This window comes from Pygocentrus nattereri, chromosome 23 (assembly GCF_015220715.1).
Source record: "Pygocentrus nattereri isolate fPygNat1 chromosome 23, fPygNat1.pri, whole genome shotgun sequence".
Classification (NCBI taxonomy): domain Eukaryota; kingdom Metazoa; phylum Chordata; class Actinopteri; order Characiformes; family Serrasalmidae; genus Pygocentrus; species Pygocentrus nattereri.
In genome coordinates, this window is record NC_051233.1 from 11303103 (window position 1) to 11320030 (window position 16928).

The window sequence follows — 16928 nt, forward strand, 5'->3', positions numbered from 1 at the left end:
ATATATATATATATATATACATTGTATATATAAATACATATACTGTACAGTTTTTCTTCAGTACCCAGGCTTGCATTAGATTCACTAGGCCCAGATATTCATCAGAGTGACTGTGTAATTTAATGCATTGCTCTTTTAAAACAATTTTCCTTTTCACTTTGGCTTTAATTTAAAAGCTTATCACAGCCAACAAAGTAGAAAAGTAATCATAAAACTAAAAGTAGACACGCGGGAAAACTGATGATCCCTCAGTGATACCTCGCCAGCATCTATGCTAATCCATATTACCTCAGATTTACGAAAGTGAGTTTCTCCGGAAAGCTTGAAAGCTTTGGTCCTTATTAAAGTCTATACAGTGGGTACTGGCTTTAAAGTAGCTGCTGTATATTCTGTCAACACTAATGGAAAATTCGAGAGCTTTGGAGTGGAAAAGAGTGAGAGGCTGGTCAATACTTTGTGCGATGACACAGCGAGTTGTGCAGAGGGCGTGTAGCACAATCTCTCTCTGTCTCTCTCTCTGTCTCTCTCTGGAGTGAACACAGAGGACTGGAGCACTCGAGCCCAGAGGACGACCAGCTTCGACATCCCACAGGAAAAAAGACACAAAGGTAAAGAAAAACCTGCATTTACCTCAGAGCATTAACTGAAATACCAGGAAAGTGAAACAGAATATATGGAAATTACTAACATGGTCAGCACGTTGTTTTTCTCTTTAGCCGTTCTGTGGTAGGTCATGTAAGGGCTTAACGTTGTGCTTTGAGCAGCATTTTCCCGTAATAAAAGCATCTATAATTAGCACAGTTTTCTAAGTTTTTTTTTTTTTTTTTTTTTTTTTGCAGTTTTCTTTGGGTAACGGCTATAACGCTACTGCTGATGCACTATATTAGTAGAAATAATGTAGCCCGCATATTTGGAAGTAACAGTTTACTGTTTCCATTGCTGTACATGGTCGATATACTATTTCGTCCTGCTAAAGGTGTTGATAGCCTGCTTTAGGCATGTTAATACGTGAGTGAGATTACTTTATACCGAGCTTCGCCGTGAAAAAGGTGACCGCCGTTTTAAGTTCTCGACAGACCCTCTGTGTAGAATGTAAGCGAGTGCAGTCATGCAGTTAGAACCCACTGTGTCCAGCATAAAAACACAGTAGTTCACATGGAGGTTGCCTGCAGTCTGTTTGTTCATCGTTTAGACTCAGTTTGAGTTTACTGTTGGTACTAACCTTATAAAAGACTATAAAGAGCACTATTAAAGTGGGCTTTAGTTCAATTTTTCATTTTTCAACTTTTTTTTTGCACTCTCAGGGAAAAAAAGGTGCCAAACAGCCCAGTCCCTGGGGTGGTACCTTCAAGGGTTCGTCTTCAGTACTTTTAGTCAGGGCACATAATTGTACCATATTCCATTACCTCTTTACATTTCTGCTGACCCCACACGCCCTGTCTTGTGTCCAGGCTTTTTGTTTTACTGTCCTATTAGGTTATGGAAAGGTGTAAATATGTACGCAAATCGATCTTGAGGGTACGTTTACTCCGTTTGTAGCTTAATAAATGGAAAATGGACCTGCACTGTGCCTTTTTTTTCTGACAGTGGACAGTGGACATTCAAGTCGTTGAGATGTGAACAGAATCGTTCAGAACAGAATGAAGCGAAATGATGTTGAAATATGTGCTGATTTCCCTTTTCAGTGGTGGTGACAGGACCCAGGACTGCGTTGGTCTAAAGTGCAAAAATAACCTCGTTCTTTACTGTCCCAAAAGACCAGTAAACTTCAGTGTGTGTGTAAATAAAGAATTTCTGCCTCATGTTTACCTGTCCATCTGTTTTTTACCATGTCTCAGAATGTCTGTAAAACAAGTTTCCTGTGTAAAAGCACTCTGAGAATTAGCCTTTAGAGCCGTTAGTCATTTCAACATTTCAAAAAGTGTCTGCTAGCCAGAGATGACCACACCCACATGTCTGTGGTAACCCAGCTGGGCTGGAAACTGGGCCCCGTTTCCCTAAAGCATTTCAGGGCTGTGATTAACCAATTGAGAGAGTGTTCAGTGATGCTTGCTCTTCCATTTAATAATCATCTTTGTACTGGGATGCTTACAGGAAGCCACGGCTCTGACTGGTAGACTTACATTAGTAAATGGCGCCCTTATTTTAGTCCACTCAGCATGCACCAAAGTCACATATTTGGCCTGAAATTTGCTGTCAGCAGAAACTGCTTTTTTTTGCAAAGAGAAGCCAGTTGAGCATGTTGCTCAAACATTCTGCAAATCAGTCGAGTCTTAAATGGCAACTTCTGCCAGCACCCTCTAGCTATCTGTATGTGCCGTATGCATGTTCTCTAGGTCTTAAAATGCAATTAAACAATATTGATCTGTAAGTGCTCTCTTGTGTTCCATCTGCAGGCTTGACCGTGTGTTCCAAAGCCATAATGATCTCATACACTATCATTGTTTCATTCTTTCTGCTGGGTAAGACAACACTTGTGTCTCTTCTCCATTATCCTCAGCCACAGAAGGACAGAGTACTATATAAATACAGAAATCTTATCACAATCAGAAGTAACGACCTCAAAAGATATACTAAGATATACTGGCTTTGCCAGCAGCTTCAGTGTAATTTATTTAGTTTATTTAGTTAACTAAGCCAGTTAGTCCTAAATTTTCTTAATGCGCTTTACATAAGGTAGTATAAAGCTTTGTGCTGTATGTACAGCATAATTAAGGCTGTTGCTATCAGTGATCTAAGTAATCTAATAATTACTTTGAGGATTCATTGAATAAGCATACATTAAGGCCAAATGCATGTAAAGCAGCAATATCAAACCATGTAATTGGTAAAAGATAAACTAGGAAGCCATTAAAATACTTCATTTTAAATGATCTCATTTATGAAAACAGTATGGGTTGGTTTCCCAGGCAGGGATTAAGTCTAGTCTTCTAATCCCTGTATGGGAAATAAACTCTGTATTGCAACAAGTGTGTATAAGTAGGTGTTTCTATCTGGTTTACTGTAAGATAGACCAGTAGGAGAATATACAATTATCATCAAACTAATGGTAATTATAAGTAATAATTGCTGATTTGTTGCAAAGGTACATTTTAATTTTTTTGCTGGTTGTTTTGTTTTTTTTTCCAGGCATGGTCAGCGCTCAGACTGGGGTGATTCTAGAAGCATGTGGGAACCAGGAAGTGTTAGAGATGATGTGCAAAATAAACAGCACTTCAATTAATACTTGCATCTATTACTCAAAGGAGAAAGTGGTAGTTAGTTCTGGTGGAGTACCCCCGCAGGACAGCACTTACAAGGACAGGGCCAAAATAGTTAAAACAGACAAAGTTTGCAAGCTGACACTGACTGGCCTCGAGGACCATAACCAGACGTTTACTTGTACTATCAATGACTTTAAACCAGTCTTAAAGACTGTGAACAAGAGTAAGGCCTTCTAAAGGGGTTTGGACCTCTCTTGCTTTGTCTCCTTCTCTTTCTTTTCACAAGGGCCATACAAATTTGAATACTTGTTTAATTAATCCACTACTTGCTTCTCACAAAAAGCATGAAAAGAGCTCATTATTTGAGGAAGACCTGACCAGTTCTTGTTATGAAGATTTCAATCTCAAGCATGCAGGAAATGCCCCATTCTGCATTTTTGCTCTCAAAATCGATATCATTGCACAGCATCATTACCAGCATGCAGGTTTCGCCGATATATAGCCTAATTCAAAGTTAGCCATTTCGGTCGATCGTTACCAAATTTCAGATGATGCTGACAATGTCAACAAAAGCTATCGTTTTAAAATGACCATGGTCTTTTCACTTTTTTCAAACAGGTATTCAGGTTTGCACTGCCTTTTCTTTTTTTCTGTCCTTTGTTTATGTTCCTGCAGCATCCTTCCTTCTCCCTCTTGCCTGTCTTCTACATCCATTTGCAGTGTGTCTCTTGTGGCTTCACTATCTGCTCTGTCGGACCATAATTGGATTTCGGATTAGTGTCATACAGAACTGTCAATTAAAAAATCATGAGTGAGTCATTCGCTTTCCTGAAGGAAATGCACTGCACAACAAAAGCGTTTAGTCATTATTGAGAGTGCGGAAAAGTCGTTTCACTTCCACGTAGAGGTGGCACAAGTGGTGACTTTCTTTTCTAAAACACCAACGCAGACAGAGGATCTGTGTGAAAAGCTACTGAGATGTAAAGGGCCCGTATTAAAGAAAACCATTTTTTTCTTTTTTTTGATGTTTGATGTGGTATGTAAACACTGTTGACGTTCCAAGACATGCCAGTCTATATCCACCAGTCCATAATAGTCCACATATGGAAACCAAGCTGCAAAAACAGCCTTTCCACTGTTTGTGTGAAGTCATTAGAACCAATTAATTTACATACAGCCTGCAGCAGTTCAGCCCCGCCCACTATCTTTAAATTTATAAGAAGCATTTCAACCTGGCACAAAGCACAATACAGGGCAGCCAATCAAAGGAACATAAATTCTAAGGGATAAAATAAGGTTGGGAAATGGTCATATAAAAGTTTATGATGTTTTTGATACCTAAAACCACACAAATGTTGGCCTCAGGGGGAAAAAAATAATAAATGTAGAATATGGGCCTTTTACATTAAACAGTTTTTAGCTAAATACCATCTATAAGTGCCAAATTTCTGAACAAGCCTACAGGAAGAATTAAATAGCCAAGACGATGACAAAACTCCTATTTTTTATTCACGTGAAATCTTTCTTAAAAAAAAAATACAGTGCAAATCTGTGCAAAAAATATTTGAAAATAAAAGAATTGGTTCTGTTACACTACATATCCAGGTGTTACCATATGACTGGCTGCATGTGGCTGCTGTGTTTGTGTGACTTATTGTACTTTGCTTCATTGTGTGTTTGCGATGCAGCAAATTGTGTAATGTTTCAGTCTAGATTTGCTATAGAATTGCTGTAGAATCCAGTGATGAATGTTTATATGAATGTATCTCTCTCTAACTTTTTTTTTTTCTTTCCAAATTTGTGTCTGCCAGAAACCCTGAGCCCTTGCTCAGCATGTAGTGTCATTCAGCACACCGGCGTGTCCCTGCTGTTGGCCCTCCTTGCCAGCCATCTGATGTCCAAGCTTCTGTGAGCCAAGGTGATGCTCAGAGAAGAACTTAAGCCCTGCATGTTTGCCGGCGGTTCTGCTGTGGCACCGTAGCCAATAATTCAGCACTGCACTGAAAGAAATGCTCCTTTACTGCTGCCAACCACTAAGTGCTTTGTGATTTTAAATCAGAAGAATAATTTATGTGGTATTGTGTTTGTTTTTTTTTTTATTTTATTTTATTTCACTGCAGCTTTTGACTTCAGAAACCGGTATTGATCGAGGTAGTGATGGGCTTTTTCTACATTAATGCTTTGTATTAACATTACTTACTCACAGTATATTCATGCACCGGGTTCAGTGATTATGACATCATTATTAACTGTTATGTACTGATAGATCATGCTAACTGTAACGTGTGCTTGTTTAAACTTTGATTGTGCTCTCGGTGGTGTCTTATAAAGTTATAAAATGTCCAGTTTTCTGACTCATGTTTTTCATTATTTAATGTTTAATGTATTTCAGTCGTTTACTTTGAGTATTTAATAGGGTCAAATATCTTCAGATTTGCAGTACTGAGTAATAAGAACCAGTGAAGTTGTATCGCAAGTTCACTAATAAGTTCGTTTTTCACATTTTGATTGAGTATAAATGGTTATAAGCCAGGCAAACAGCAGCTGTAGAGGTGTCAGTAAATGCCCAATGTAGAGGAAACTGCAGTATTGTAATAGTGTCTGGACATGACCAAAGCTTGAACATGACGTTCAGCAGCCCCTGCGGTCAGAAAGGGTCATGTTCTTCTGACGGGAAATGGGAATGTTCAGAATCTTGTAGTAGATGTTATGTGTAAGTCGACGTTATTTCTTCTGTATGACAGGTGGATGGTGAAGGAGCTTTGCGGGTGGGCTAGAGTACTTTTCAGGATTCAGTTTAAGTGGTGGGTCTAGCTTTACAAAGAAATATCAAAAAGACAGTCATTTACATTCTATGAGACGGAGGTGAGCTTATCTGATCACAGTGATTTAGCTTATAAGGAGAACAAAAATGCTCGGCTTACTGCATAATTTTGGCTCAGATAACTTGCAGTGTGCATGCAAATGGAAAATTTCCATCAGATTTTTTGGGACAGCGTGCTTATAAACACCTCAGTCTTAATCTACAATTGGACTGTATTCACTCGGATTGGCAAAATATTGGCATGTAAAAACAAATGCACATCGCAACCGTGGGAACACATAGAGCAAAAAACATGGAAGCTGTCGTTGAAGGAGATGGGGCACAAATACAAGTTAGCAAGAGAGCTTTTAAGTTGTCAACTGTGTCAATTGGTGAAGACATCTGTGATGCACTTAATTTGCAAAATGTGCCATTTCTCAATGCTTCTGTGAGTGCGTGACATCTGTGACTTTGCATGTGGACCGTGCCCTGTGTTCTTCATTTTGTGTGTAAATCACCATCACTCTTTCAAGATGACTGAGACAATAGTTTATAGGCTCATGAATAGACACACACATGCAGTTACTGGGCTTGTCCAGATTTACAAGTACAGAAAAAGGGGCATGTGCTGTCTTTGCCAACTGTTGCCTTTTGTAAATCTTCTGTAAACGTGTTGATGCCATTAAGGTTTGCTGGATTAGCTGTTTGCTGCTGCTGTTTGGTTTGTGTTAGTTTCTAATTTCAACTGAAACAAGGTGAGTGCTTTTTTGTCATGGCTACTGCTGGGTTTTTCTCTTGTTCAGAGTGTGGCATGTTTAGTTTAGACCCCTTCTCCACCGATAGTCATAATGATAGTGGTGTTTGTTCAAAGTGCAAGCTAGTTAACTGCCTGGTAGAGAAGGTGGACAAGTTAGAGCTGCGTATCCGGGGTTTAATAAGGGATAGACAGCAAGGGTCACTGTTAGCAGCCCCGGGTACACCAGGGAGAGCTAGTACCCCCTCGACTCCGGCCTTAGAGCCCCCACAGCAGGGCGAATGGGTAACGTCTCGGCGGCATAGTCGAAAGGCTAAGGCTAATGCTACTGCAAAGGCCACAGCCAGCCCACCTGTACACCATGCTCCCCCAGTTCACGTGTCAAACAGGTTTGCCCCGCTCAGTGAAGCACCCGCTGAGGAGCCTGTTAAAGGTACTCTGGTGATAGGAGATTCTATCGTCCGGCACGTGAAATTAGCTACTCCTTTAGGGGCACCAGCGGCTAGAGTTATCTGCTTACCGGGAGCCAGAGCACCGGACATTAGTGGCAACCTTAGGCTGTTAGCAAATAGGAGATATTCGAGGGTAGTTATTCATGTAGGGGCCAATGATATTCGTCTGCGGCAGTCTGAAGTAACTAAGGCTAATATTAAAGAGGTGGTTAAACAGGCCCAGACGCTGTCCGAAGAGGTAATCTGTTCTGGCCCCATCCCAATGAGGCGTGGCGATGAAGCTTACAGCAGGCTTTCTTCGCTGAACCGCTGGATGTCCAAGTGGTGTACGGACAATCATGTGGGCTTTATAGACAACTGGCTAATGTTTGAGGGCAAGCCTGGTCTTTTAGGTAGGGATGGTGTCCACCCCACGCGGGATGGTGCTGCCTTACTTTCGTGCAGCATAGCACATAGTCTCTTAGTTAGTCGGCAGAGTAGCAGTAGCCTTAGAAGCTGCTGACAAACCGGAGCCGGGACCAGGCCGCAGACAGAGAGGCTTAACCGACCGTCTGTGAGCTGCAAAGAGACGTTACCTAGATACCAATGTATTCAGACTGTGTCTGTCCCCCGAGTCAAACATAAATGTCAAAAAACTCAAACAGTAAATCTAAATAACCTAACGTATATTAAACAATCATATCCAGACTGTAGCACTAGCACTTCAAAACTAAAGATTGGTTTACTTAACATAAGATCTCTAAATTCAAAAGCAGTAATAGTGAATGAAATCATAACTGATCAGAAATTTGATGTGTTGTGCCTCACTGAAACCTGGATTAGACCCGATGAATATTTAGCATTAAACGAAGCCACCCCTGCAGGCTATAATTATATACACAACCCCAGATCGTCCGGTAGAGGAGGCGGGGTCTGCATAATTTTTAGAAATTCCCTAGCTGTCAATCAGAAACACTATGATAATTTCACTTCTTTTGAGCTTCTTTACATCAATATAATTAATCCAATTACAAAACAGAATGCATTTTCTTTAATTAATATTTACAGACCACCAGGACCCTATGTAGAATTTTTAAAAGAATTTAGTGATTTCGCTGCAGATTTAGCAGTTTGTAGTGATAAAGTAATTATAGTAGGAGACTTCAACATTCATTTTGAAAAAGTTGATGACTCATTAAAAAAGGCTTTTGCATCAATTCTAGACTCAGTTGGTATTGCTCAAAATGTAACAGGACCTACGCATTACTGTAATCATACTCTGGATCTGGTTTTGACCCTGGGTGTTAGCATAGATAACCTAGATATTCTTTCTCAAACCTCAGTAATCTCAGATCATTATCTTATTTCTTTTAAACTTCATCTTAGTCATAATATACGTACATCCCCCAGCTACTCTATGAAACGTTCAATAACGCCCTTTACCGCTCAACAATTTACTGATAACCTTCCTGATTTATCAACCATAGTGTACTCTCCAGGTAACCCAGCAGAACTAGACAAACTAACTGATTGTTTAGAAAATACCTTCCGGTCTACTTTAGATGGTGTAGCACCACTTAAACACAAAAAAGAGAGACAGAAAAAACTTGCGCTGTGGTATAACGACCAAACTCGTACTTTAAAGCAATTAGTACGAAATTTTGAGCGAAAATGGCGATCAACCAAACTGGAAGTATTCCACTCTGCTTGGAAAGACAGTATTGTTGAATATAGAAGAGAAATTAATAAAGCCCGCTCAGAGTATCTGGCCTCTCAGATCGAGATTAATAAAAACAACCCTAGAGTTCTCTTTAGTGTTATTTCTAAACTGACTAAAAATCAGGCAGGTACTGATCCTCAGATTCCAGCAATCCACACTAGCAATGCTTTTATGGACTATTTTGATAATAAAATCGAAAATATTCGGGACAAAGTTCAACAGATAAATAGCACATCTTGTCTGTCATCTGGTGTGGCTGATATAGAACAAAATCCAGCTACCGAAGTCAGGTTGGAAGTTTTTAACCCACTACATCATTTAGAACTGGAGAAAATTATCTCCTCATCAAACTGCACAACCTGTACACTTGATGCAGTTCCCACAAAACTATTAAAACAGGTATTACCAGACATAATTAAACCACTATTAACAATAGTAAACTCATCATTAAACCTGGGGTATGTTCCCAAAGCCTTTAAACTAGCAGTAATTAAACCTTTGATCAAGAAACCAAATCTTGATCCTAGTGTACTATCTAACTATAGACCTATTTCAAATTTACCATTTATTTCTAAGATTTTAGAAAAGGCCGTGGCCCAACAACTTGGCTCTTATCTGCAAAGAAACCAGATCTATGAAAAATTCCAATCTGGATTTAGGCCTCATCATAGCACTGAGACAGCTCTAGTTAAGATAACAAATGATCTGCTTCTTGCCGCTGACCAAGACTGCGTTTCTTTACTGGTACTTCTTGATCTGAGCGCAGCTTTTGATACAATAGATCATAATATCCTCCTAGAAAGATTAGAGAAAATGGTCGGTATAACTGGAACTGCCTTATCGTGGTTCAAATCATACTTGACCGATCGTTTTCAGTTTGTGAGGGTAAATAATATACCCTCCAATTATACAAAGGTTAGATATGGAGTTCCACAAGGCTCTATCTTAGGACCGTTATTATTTACGTTATACATGCTCCCCCTGGGCAAAGTTATTAGAAAACATAATGTTAATTTTCATTGTTATGCAGACGACACGCAGCTCTTCATATCAGCCAAACCTGATGACAAACAGAGAATAAAGAAAATGGAGGATTGCGTAAAAGATGTGAAATCATGGATGTCACACAACTTTCTTCTATTAAATAGTGATAAAACAGAAGTTCTTCTATTAGGCCCTAAAGCTGCTAGAAATAAATTATCACACCTAATGTTGAATCTGGCCGACTTCTCAGTCACACCTGGTTCAACAGCTAAAAATCTTGGCGTTATCATAGATTCAGATCTAGCATTTGATAAACACATATCTAATGTTACTAAAACAGCTTTTCTACATCTCCGTAACATCGCCAAGCTAAGAAATGCTTTATCCTTACATGACGCAGAAAAATTAGTACATGCCTTCATTACGTCAAGGCTAGACTACTGTAATGCGCTACTGTCAGGATGTTCTAGCAGTAACTTAAATAAACTTCAGCTAGTTCAAAATGCTGCAGCCAGGGTCCTTACTAAAACTAGAAAATTTGACCATATTAGTCCAGTCCTATCAGCTCTTCACTGGCTTCCAGTCAAATTCCGCATAGACTATAAAATTCTCCTGTTAACGTATAAAGCCCTACATGGGCTCGCTCCTGAGTATCTGAGAGACCTTATCTCCTATTATGAACCACCACGATTACTTAGATCACAGGGTGCTGGCTTCCTAGTAGTTCCCAAAATTCAGAGAAGCTCTGCAGGAGGAAGAGCTTTCTCTTATAAAGCGCCCCAACTCTGGAATAATCTCCCCGATAATGTTCGGGACTCAGACACAGTCTCAATCTTTAAGTCTAGACTAAAAACTTACTTGTTTAGTTTAGCTTTTGGTAGTTAATGTTAATTCCCTTTAGATAAGGCTGCAGATCCAGGGGTTCATGGACATAGTGAATTGTGCGTAAACCGAGATGCTGGTGCTGCTGTCACTCACTACATGCAGTCACTCAGGTTTGTGGACGGTGGAGTGGGTGAATGCCAGTGTCTCAGGGAGCCTCCGTGTCTATGTTACCTTCTGGCTCTCTCCCTTTAGTTAGGCTGTCATATTCAGACCTGCCGGAGTCATTAGTCACACTCTGATAATTTTTTACATTTTCTGTTCTTCATAAATCCAGTCTAAACTAATTCCTAAATCTTTCCTTCCTCCGAGTTACTGACTGTCCACCGGTCCGGCCCAATACTGATGGATGTCCCACCCTCAAGTCCCCCTGTCCCCCTGATTGACCAGACTGATGGAAGTTTCTGGAACGCAGCTTCTCCACTACAGATCACATCCAAATCTATATGAACTCTAATTGTTTCCACTGTTGATTATACACACCTGAATATATTAGAACTGCGTGGATGTAAAATTGACTTTTCAATGTTTAACTTATAAGTTGTCTGACCAGTGGTAGGATGGTCCCCCCTTTAGATGTGAGTCTTGGTCCTCCCGAGGTTTCTTCCTCCTCCAGCTCTGAGGGAGTTTTTCCTTGCCTCAGCGCTCACGGGGGTTCTGTATATTCTGTATATTATGTTCAGTGTTTTGTCTGATTCTCTGTGCTGTGATTCCCATTTTTGTAAAGCTGCTTTGTGACAACATCAGTTGTAAAAAGCGCTATATAAATAAATTTGATTTGATTTGATTTGATTTTTAAGCCCACTGCCTACTTTGCTGCTCCAAAGAATTTGCAGGCAATCAGGAACTCTTCTGTGGCTGTTTCTGTGCAGTAATCCACAGAACAGTCCAGTCCACCATGCTGCAGCTGATCCTGCCAGCACTCCTCCAATTCACACCCTAACTAGTGTTGCTTGTGTTGCATGAATGTGCGATGAAAATCTACGTACTGTCTTTTGAACTGCAGAAGTGCCATTTTTTGCATCTACACAAACACTCCGAAGGTGCAAATAAACAGTACTGTTTCTTGCAATGTCTTCCTGGATATATGAACTTATATTAACATGTATGAACATTCAAGTTATTTTTGAGAATAAACAAAGGGCAGTGAGGACATTTCCTGGTGGTCAAGAAATGAATTTCCTCTTAAAAGAGTGCCTTAGCATTGAGTGCAGTGGTAATAACTCTCTGGCCTGCAGTTGACAACACTAGGTTAAAGACTGCAATAAGCATGTGCAGAAAACACATAAGCATGTATATGTAAGGTTTCTGAAAAATATGGTACAAAGGAATAATGTGATTATGGTATGATAGGATATATCTCTAATGATTAGTTAAGTAATCAAGTAAACCATGAATTCTTTTAATGATTAGTTGATTAGAATTGCTACACACAATTACCAAACAGTAACAAATTACGCAGAATATATAAACACACACACACATTCCCTACGCTGCTTATCCTTCTGGGTCACGAGGGGAGCTGGAGCCTATCCCAGTTGTCACTGGGTGGAGGACAGGATACACCCTCGACAGGTACTGTATATAAAAAGCAAAGATTACAAAATATTTTACCAGGAAAAGATGAACCCAGGGGCCTTTTAAAAAGACACATTAAAAATGCACATAAATGAGTGTCCCCCAGGATCTATTTCTTACTATAAAAGATCAGTATGAAAACATTAAATGGGCAGCAGTATTTGCCCATTAATTGTAATCGTTTTAATTTAATCCTTTTCAAACCAATTTCTAAAACAGCTTTGATTAACTTCAGCATTTAAAATTTGTAAGATTATCAAGAACTTGTGATACTCATGCATATCATTATTTAACAGCCTTTAAAGGGGGTCATAAAATCTAAGGTAAACACAGTAAAAAATGAAAATAGTCTTCTTAGCAACAAGTAACATTACTGCTCACCTATCCAGCAAGGTTATGTAACTAGGCTAGCTAGCAGTAGCGTTACAGTATGACACACCAAACCAACACTAAAAACAGTTTACACATTACTTGTGACATTCCCAAGCAAATATGACAAAATGAAATACATAGATCCGCTGTTCTCTCTATTTCTTTGTCTACATAACCGACTGGAGATGGCAGTTATAATGCCTCAAATATCTGTCGCTCTGGCAATGGCAGAGAGTGAATTTCCAGGGCTTGGTGATGAATTTACATCATGCGTGCGCTGCGGAGCGCCTACTGCTACCAGATGCTTCTATAGTAGACAGCCGGTACAACGTTACATTGCATGTTCTCCACTTTAAGATACACTATATTTCCAAAAGTATTTGCTCGTCTGGCTTCACACACATATGAACTTGAGTGACATCCCATTCTTAATCCACAGGGTTTAATATGATGTCGGCCCACCCTTTGCAGCCATAACAGCTTCAACTCTTCTGGGAAGGCTTTCTACAAGGGTTAGGAGTGTGTTTATTGGAATTTTTACCATTCATCCAGAAGCACATTTGTGAGGTCAGACACTGATATTGGACGAGAAGGCCTGGCTTGCAGTCTCCGCTCTAACTCATCCCAAAGGTGGTCTATCGGGTTCGGGTCAGGACTCTGTGCAGGCCAGTCAATTTCTTCCACACCAAACTCGCTCATCCATGTCCTTATGGGCCTTGCTTTGTGCACTGGTGTGCAGTCATGTTGGAACAGGAAGGAGCCATCCCCAAACTGTTCCCAAAAAAAGTTAGGAGTATGAAATTGTCCAAAATCTCTTGGTCTGCTGAAGCATTAAGAGTTCCTTTCACTGGAACTAAGGGGCTGAGCCCAACTCCTGAAAAACAACACCACACCATAATCCCTCCTCCACCAAACTTTACACTTGGCACAATGCAGTCAGACAAGTACCGTTCTCCTGGCGACCCAGACTCATCCTTTGGATCGCCAGACAGAGAAACATGATTACTCCAGAGAACACGTCTCTGCCGCTGTAGAATCCGGTGGCAGCACTTTACACCACTGCATTCGACGCTTTGCATTGCACTTGGTGATGTAAGGATGCAGCTGCTTGGCCATGGAAACCTATTCCATGAAGGTTTCTATGCACTGTTCTTGAGCTAATCTGAGGGCCGCCTGAAGTTCGGAGGTCTGTTGTGATTGACTCTGCAGACAGTTGGCGATCTCTGTGCACTATGCGCCTCAGCATCCGCTGACCCCACCCCGTCATTTTACATGGCCTACCACTTCGTGGCTGAGTTGCTGTCGTTCCCAATCGCTTCCACTTTGGTATACTACTGACAGTTGACTGTGGAATATTTAGTAGTGAGGAAATTTCACGACTGGGCTTGTTGCACAGGTGGCATCCTATCACAGTACCATGCTGGAATATACTGAGCTCCTGAGAGCGACCCATTCTTTCACAAATGTCTGTAGAAGCAGTCTGCATGCCTAGGTGCTTGGTTTTATACACCTGTGGCCATGGAAGTGATTGGAACACCTGAATTCAATTATTTGGATGGGTGAGTAAATACTTTTGGCAATATAATGTAGCTTGCCATTAAAGCCCTTCATCTTCAGCTGCCTGTACTGCGCTGTCGGAGCAGAAAACAGAAATTCCCTCGCAGTCTTTTGAATTCTGCAGCATTTCATCACATGATGACCGCACACTGCAGCACCAACAGTTTACTTAAAGTACTGTGTGAGGTTCACTAAAGCTGCTTTTCCACTGCATTGGTATGGCTTGACTTGCTTTTGCTACCAGCTACTTTGTCTTCTGCAGATATAGTGCACCCTCATGTAGTAGGTTCTTACTGGAAGCCAATCATAGGCAGCCTGCTGATCTGGTCTCGCAGACTTTGGGGACCTTCTATGGGGTTCTGTATTAAGTTACCAAACCACTCCACTGTCCTTATCCAGTGAAAATGATCCCCCATCTTCCCTACCACCACAGCCATGTTCCTGTAGCATAATCCTAAATGATACTGAAGCACACTACTACAGTCTGAGCCAAATGACTAACATCTTCATCAAAGAATCTGCTCCAAGCTAAGAGATTTTAGAAGTCTGGCAGCCAACATAAAAGAAAAACTGTATAAACAAACTATAGCGATGAAGAGAGGTTTAGAAATAGAACTAGTTGTTGCTGCTGAGTACAAAGACACCACTGGAAATGAAGTCTACCACTGTAGATTTTTGATTAACCCCCATGCTCCACCCCTGGGGTCTTCACTCGACAGAAAAGCATGTGACTTTAGTGCAGCACCAATCTATAGATTTTTGGAAATTAAGCAAATAAATTTTAAAGACTGCAAGGCTGATGGCACCTATGCTCTGACAACTACCATTTGGTACTACTTACAGATGGTTTAACAGATGGGTATCATTGGTATTACATGGTTCAATTTCTTTGTCAGGTGCAAACAGGATCATCACCTGCACAGTTCCTCTCCTATGTGATACTCTTTGATCCTCCTAATGGCATGCTCGATATGAATGCAAAGTCTTCCTCAAGAAAAAAACAAGACCCATGATTCTCTTGTTACAGAGGTTACCGAGGTTACACAGATCCTGCTTACAGCTGATTGTGACACATCGAAGTGTACTGCAATGTCATGTTCAGGAAATTCTTGCCTCAGATGACAAGAAAAAAAAGGGCAGAAAACATCGCTTTGAGTGTGTTGTAATCTGGAAGGCCTGTACAAAAAACATGAGGTACTTAACATCAACCACAAAATCTTGAGCGGGTGAACTGCTTGTCTGGAAGCTGTGCTATTAATTCTGCTTGATCAGTGATGGTCTGGCAAGTTTCAAGTGGCGTCTCCAGTGACAGAGGCATGTCAGCATAATGACGATCAGGGTGTGGAGAACTGTCTTCACAGGATGTGCAAGACTAAGAAAATATTGAGACATTCTTTCTAGATAAGCACAATTTAAAGCAGCACTCAATCTCTGATCTGTTGCCGTTCACATGTAAAACAATGGCTGAAGAGACAGAAGACAAAATATTAATACTGACAGGAACTAAATAGTGTTAATCTACCACAAAAAACATCAGTCAATCATAATATCATAATAATAGTACTGATAAGGCACTTTTCATGAACCCAAGAAAGCAGATACATTGTTCTGAACTACACTTACCTCAACTACACTTGTCACTTTCCTCGACTCATTGGAATTCACATCAACCTGCAGGCTATCCTCCTCACCAACAGTAGTGGTTGCATATTGAAAAGCATTAGCACAGAAAATTAGCTACATGGAAATCAGTCAAAATACATATGTGGAATAGGAATTTAATCTTGAAATACTTGAAGTTCCTCTGACAGTAGGCCTCACAGTGCTGTCAGTCCCAGCAAACAATGTTGGTAGAGCCTTCCTCAACTTTCACAGGCCAACTAGGGTCCTCAAGAAAGACTCATGAAGTGATCTGAACATACTTTTGTTGACATTGTTGTTTTACACTTGTTTGCTTCACATAGTCCAGCTTAGCAATGGTTATCATAAAGAGGCAAGGATTCCCTCTTGTTTTTCATTTTGTCTTAAGTCTCGGCTACCCACAGAGGGACATTAGCTGGCCAGGCTAGTCTAAAGAGCTTTGAATTGCGTAACGTTGCCTATTGAATCAGTCTGTTGCTTGTTTTAACATGAAAAAAGGACTGGTTCAAGGCTAATAAAGTCATAGCTATTTAGTCAGACTAGGTAGCTCTATGCTAACATGTATGTTTGCTGGTTGGTCTGGCTAACTAACGTCAAGATGGCTAACATAGTTAGCACCATCAGCTAATAACCCACCTACATCCTACCTTGAAAGGACAACTAGGATCTCTTCTTATTTTGTGAATCCACAGCAAAGCACAGGACCTTTGGGAAAATTATGGAATATTTGACCTCTGTAAGATTTTTACGCCATCTTTTGATATCAGCTTGCTTGGAACCTCAATGGAGGTGGTACCAGAAATAGTACCCGGTACCAAATACCAGATTTATCAAGTGGAAAACACTGGGTTATATAACATAATCCCTGGTTCTTTGATAACAGAGTGAGGTGTTTTACAATGGAGATCACCTTGGTCATGACCAACTATGGAAGCTCCAGTGACATCACGTCAATCTATGACACTCATTGACCTGTGACCCCTTTCTCCCCCAGTCCCAGTAG

At 40.4% G+C, this 16928-nt stretch overlaps 2 protein-coding genes across 2 annotated transcripts; both read left to right on the forward strand.

The window, feature by feature from the left end:
• The first annotated feature begins 459 nt into the window (after positions 1-459).
• Positions 460-5551, forward strand: thy1 (Thy-1 cell surface antigen). Its single transcript, XM_037533227.1, has 4 exons — positions 460-608; positions 2397-2462; positions 3130-3426; positions 5015-5551. Exons 2-4 carry the CDS (start codon positions 2423-2425, stop codon positions 5113-5115), a joined length of 438 nt encoding a protein of 145 aa, XP_037389124.1. The 5' UTR covers positions 460-608; positions 2397-2422; the 3' UTR covers positions 5116-5551.
• A 1133-nt stretch (positions 5552-6684) lies between these two features.
• Positions 6685-16928, forward strand: LOC119262279. The gene is made up of 2 exons (XM_037533687.1): positions 6685-7660; positions 16920-16928. The coding sequence occupies exons 1-2, from the start codon at positions 6779-6781 to the stop codon at positions 16926-16928; spliced, it is 891 nt and encodes a 296-aa protein (XP_037389584.1). The 5' UTR covers positions 6685-6778.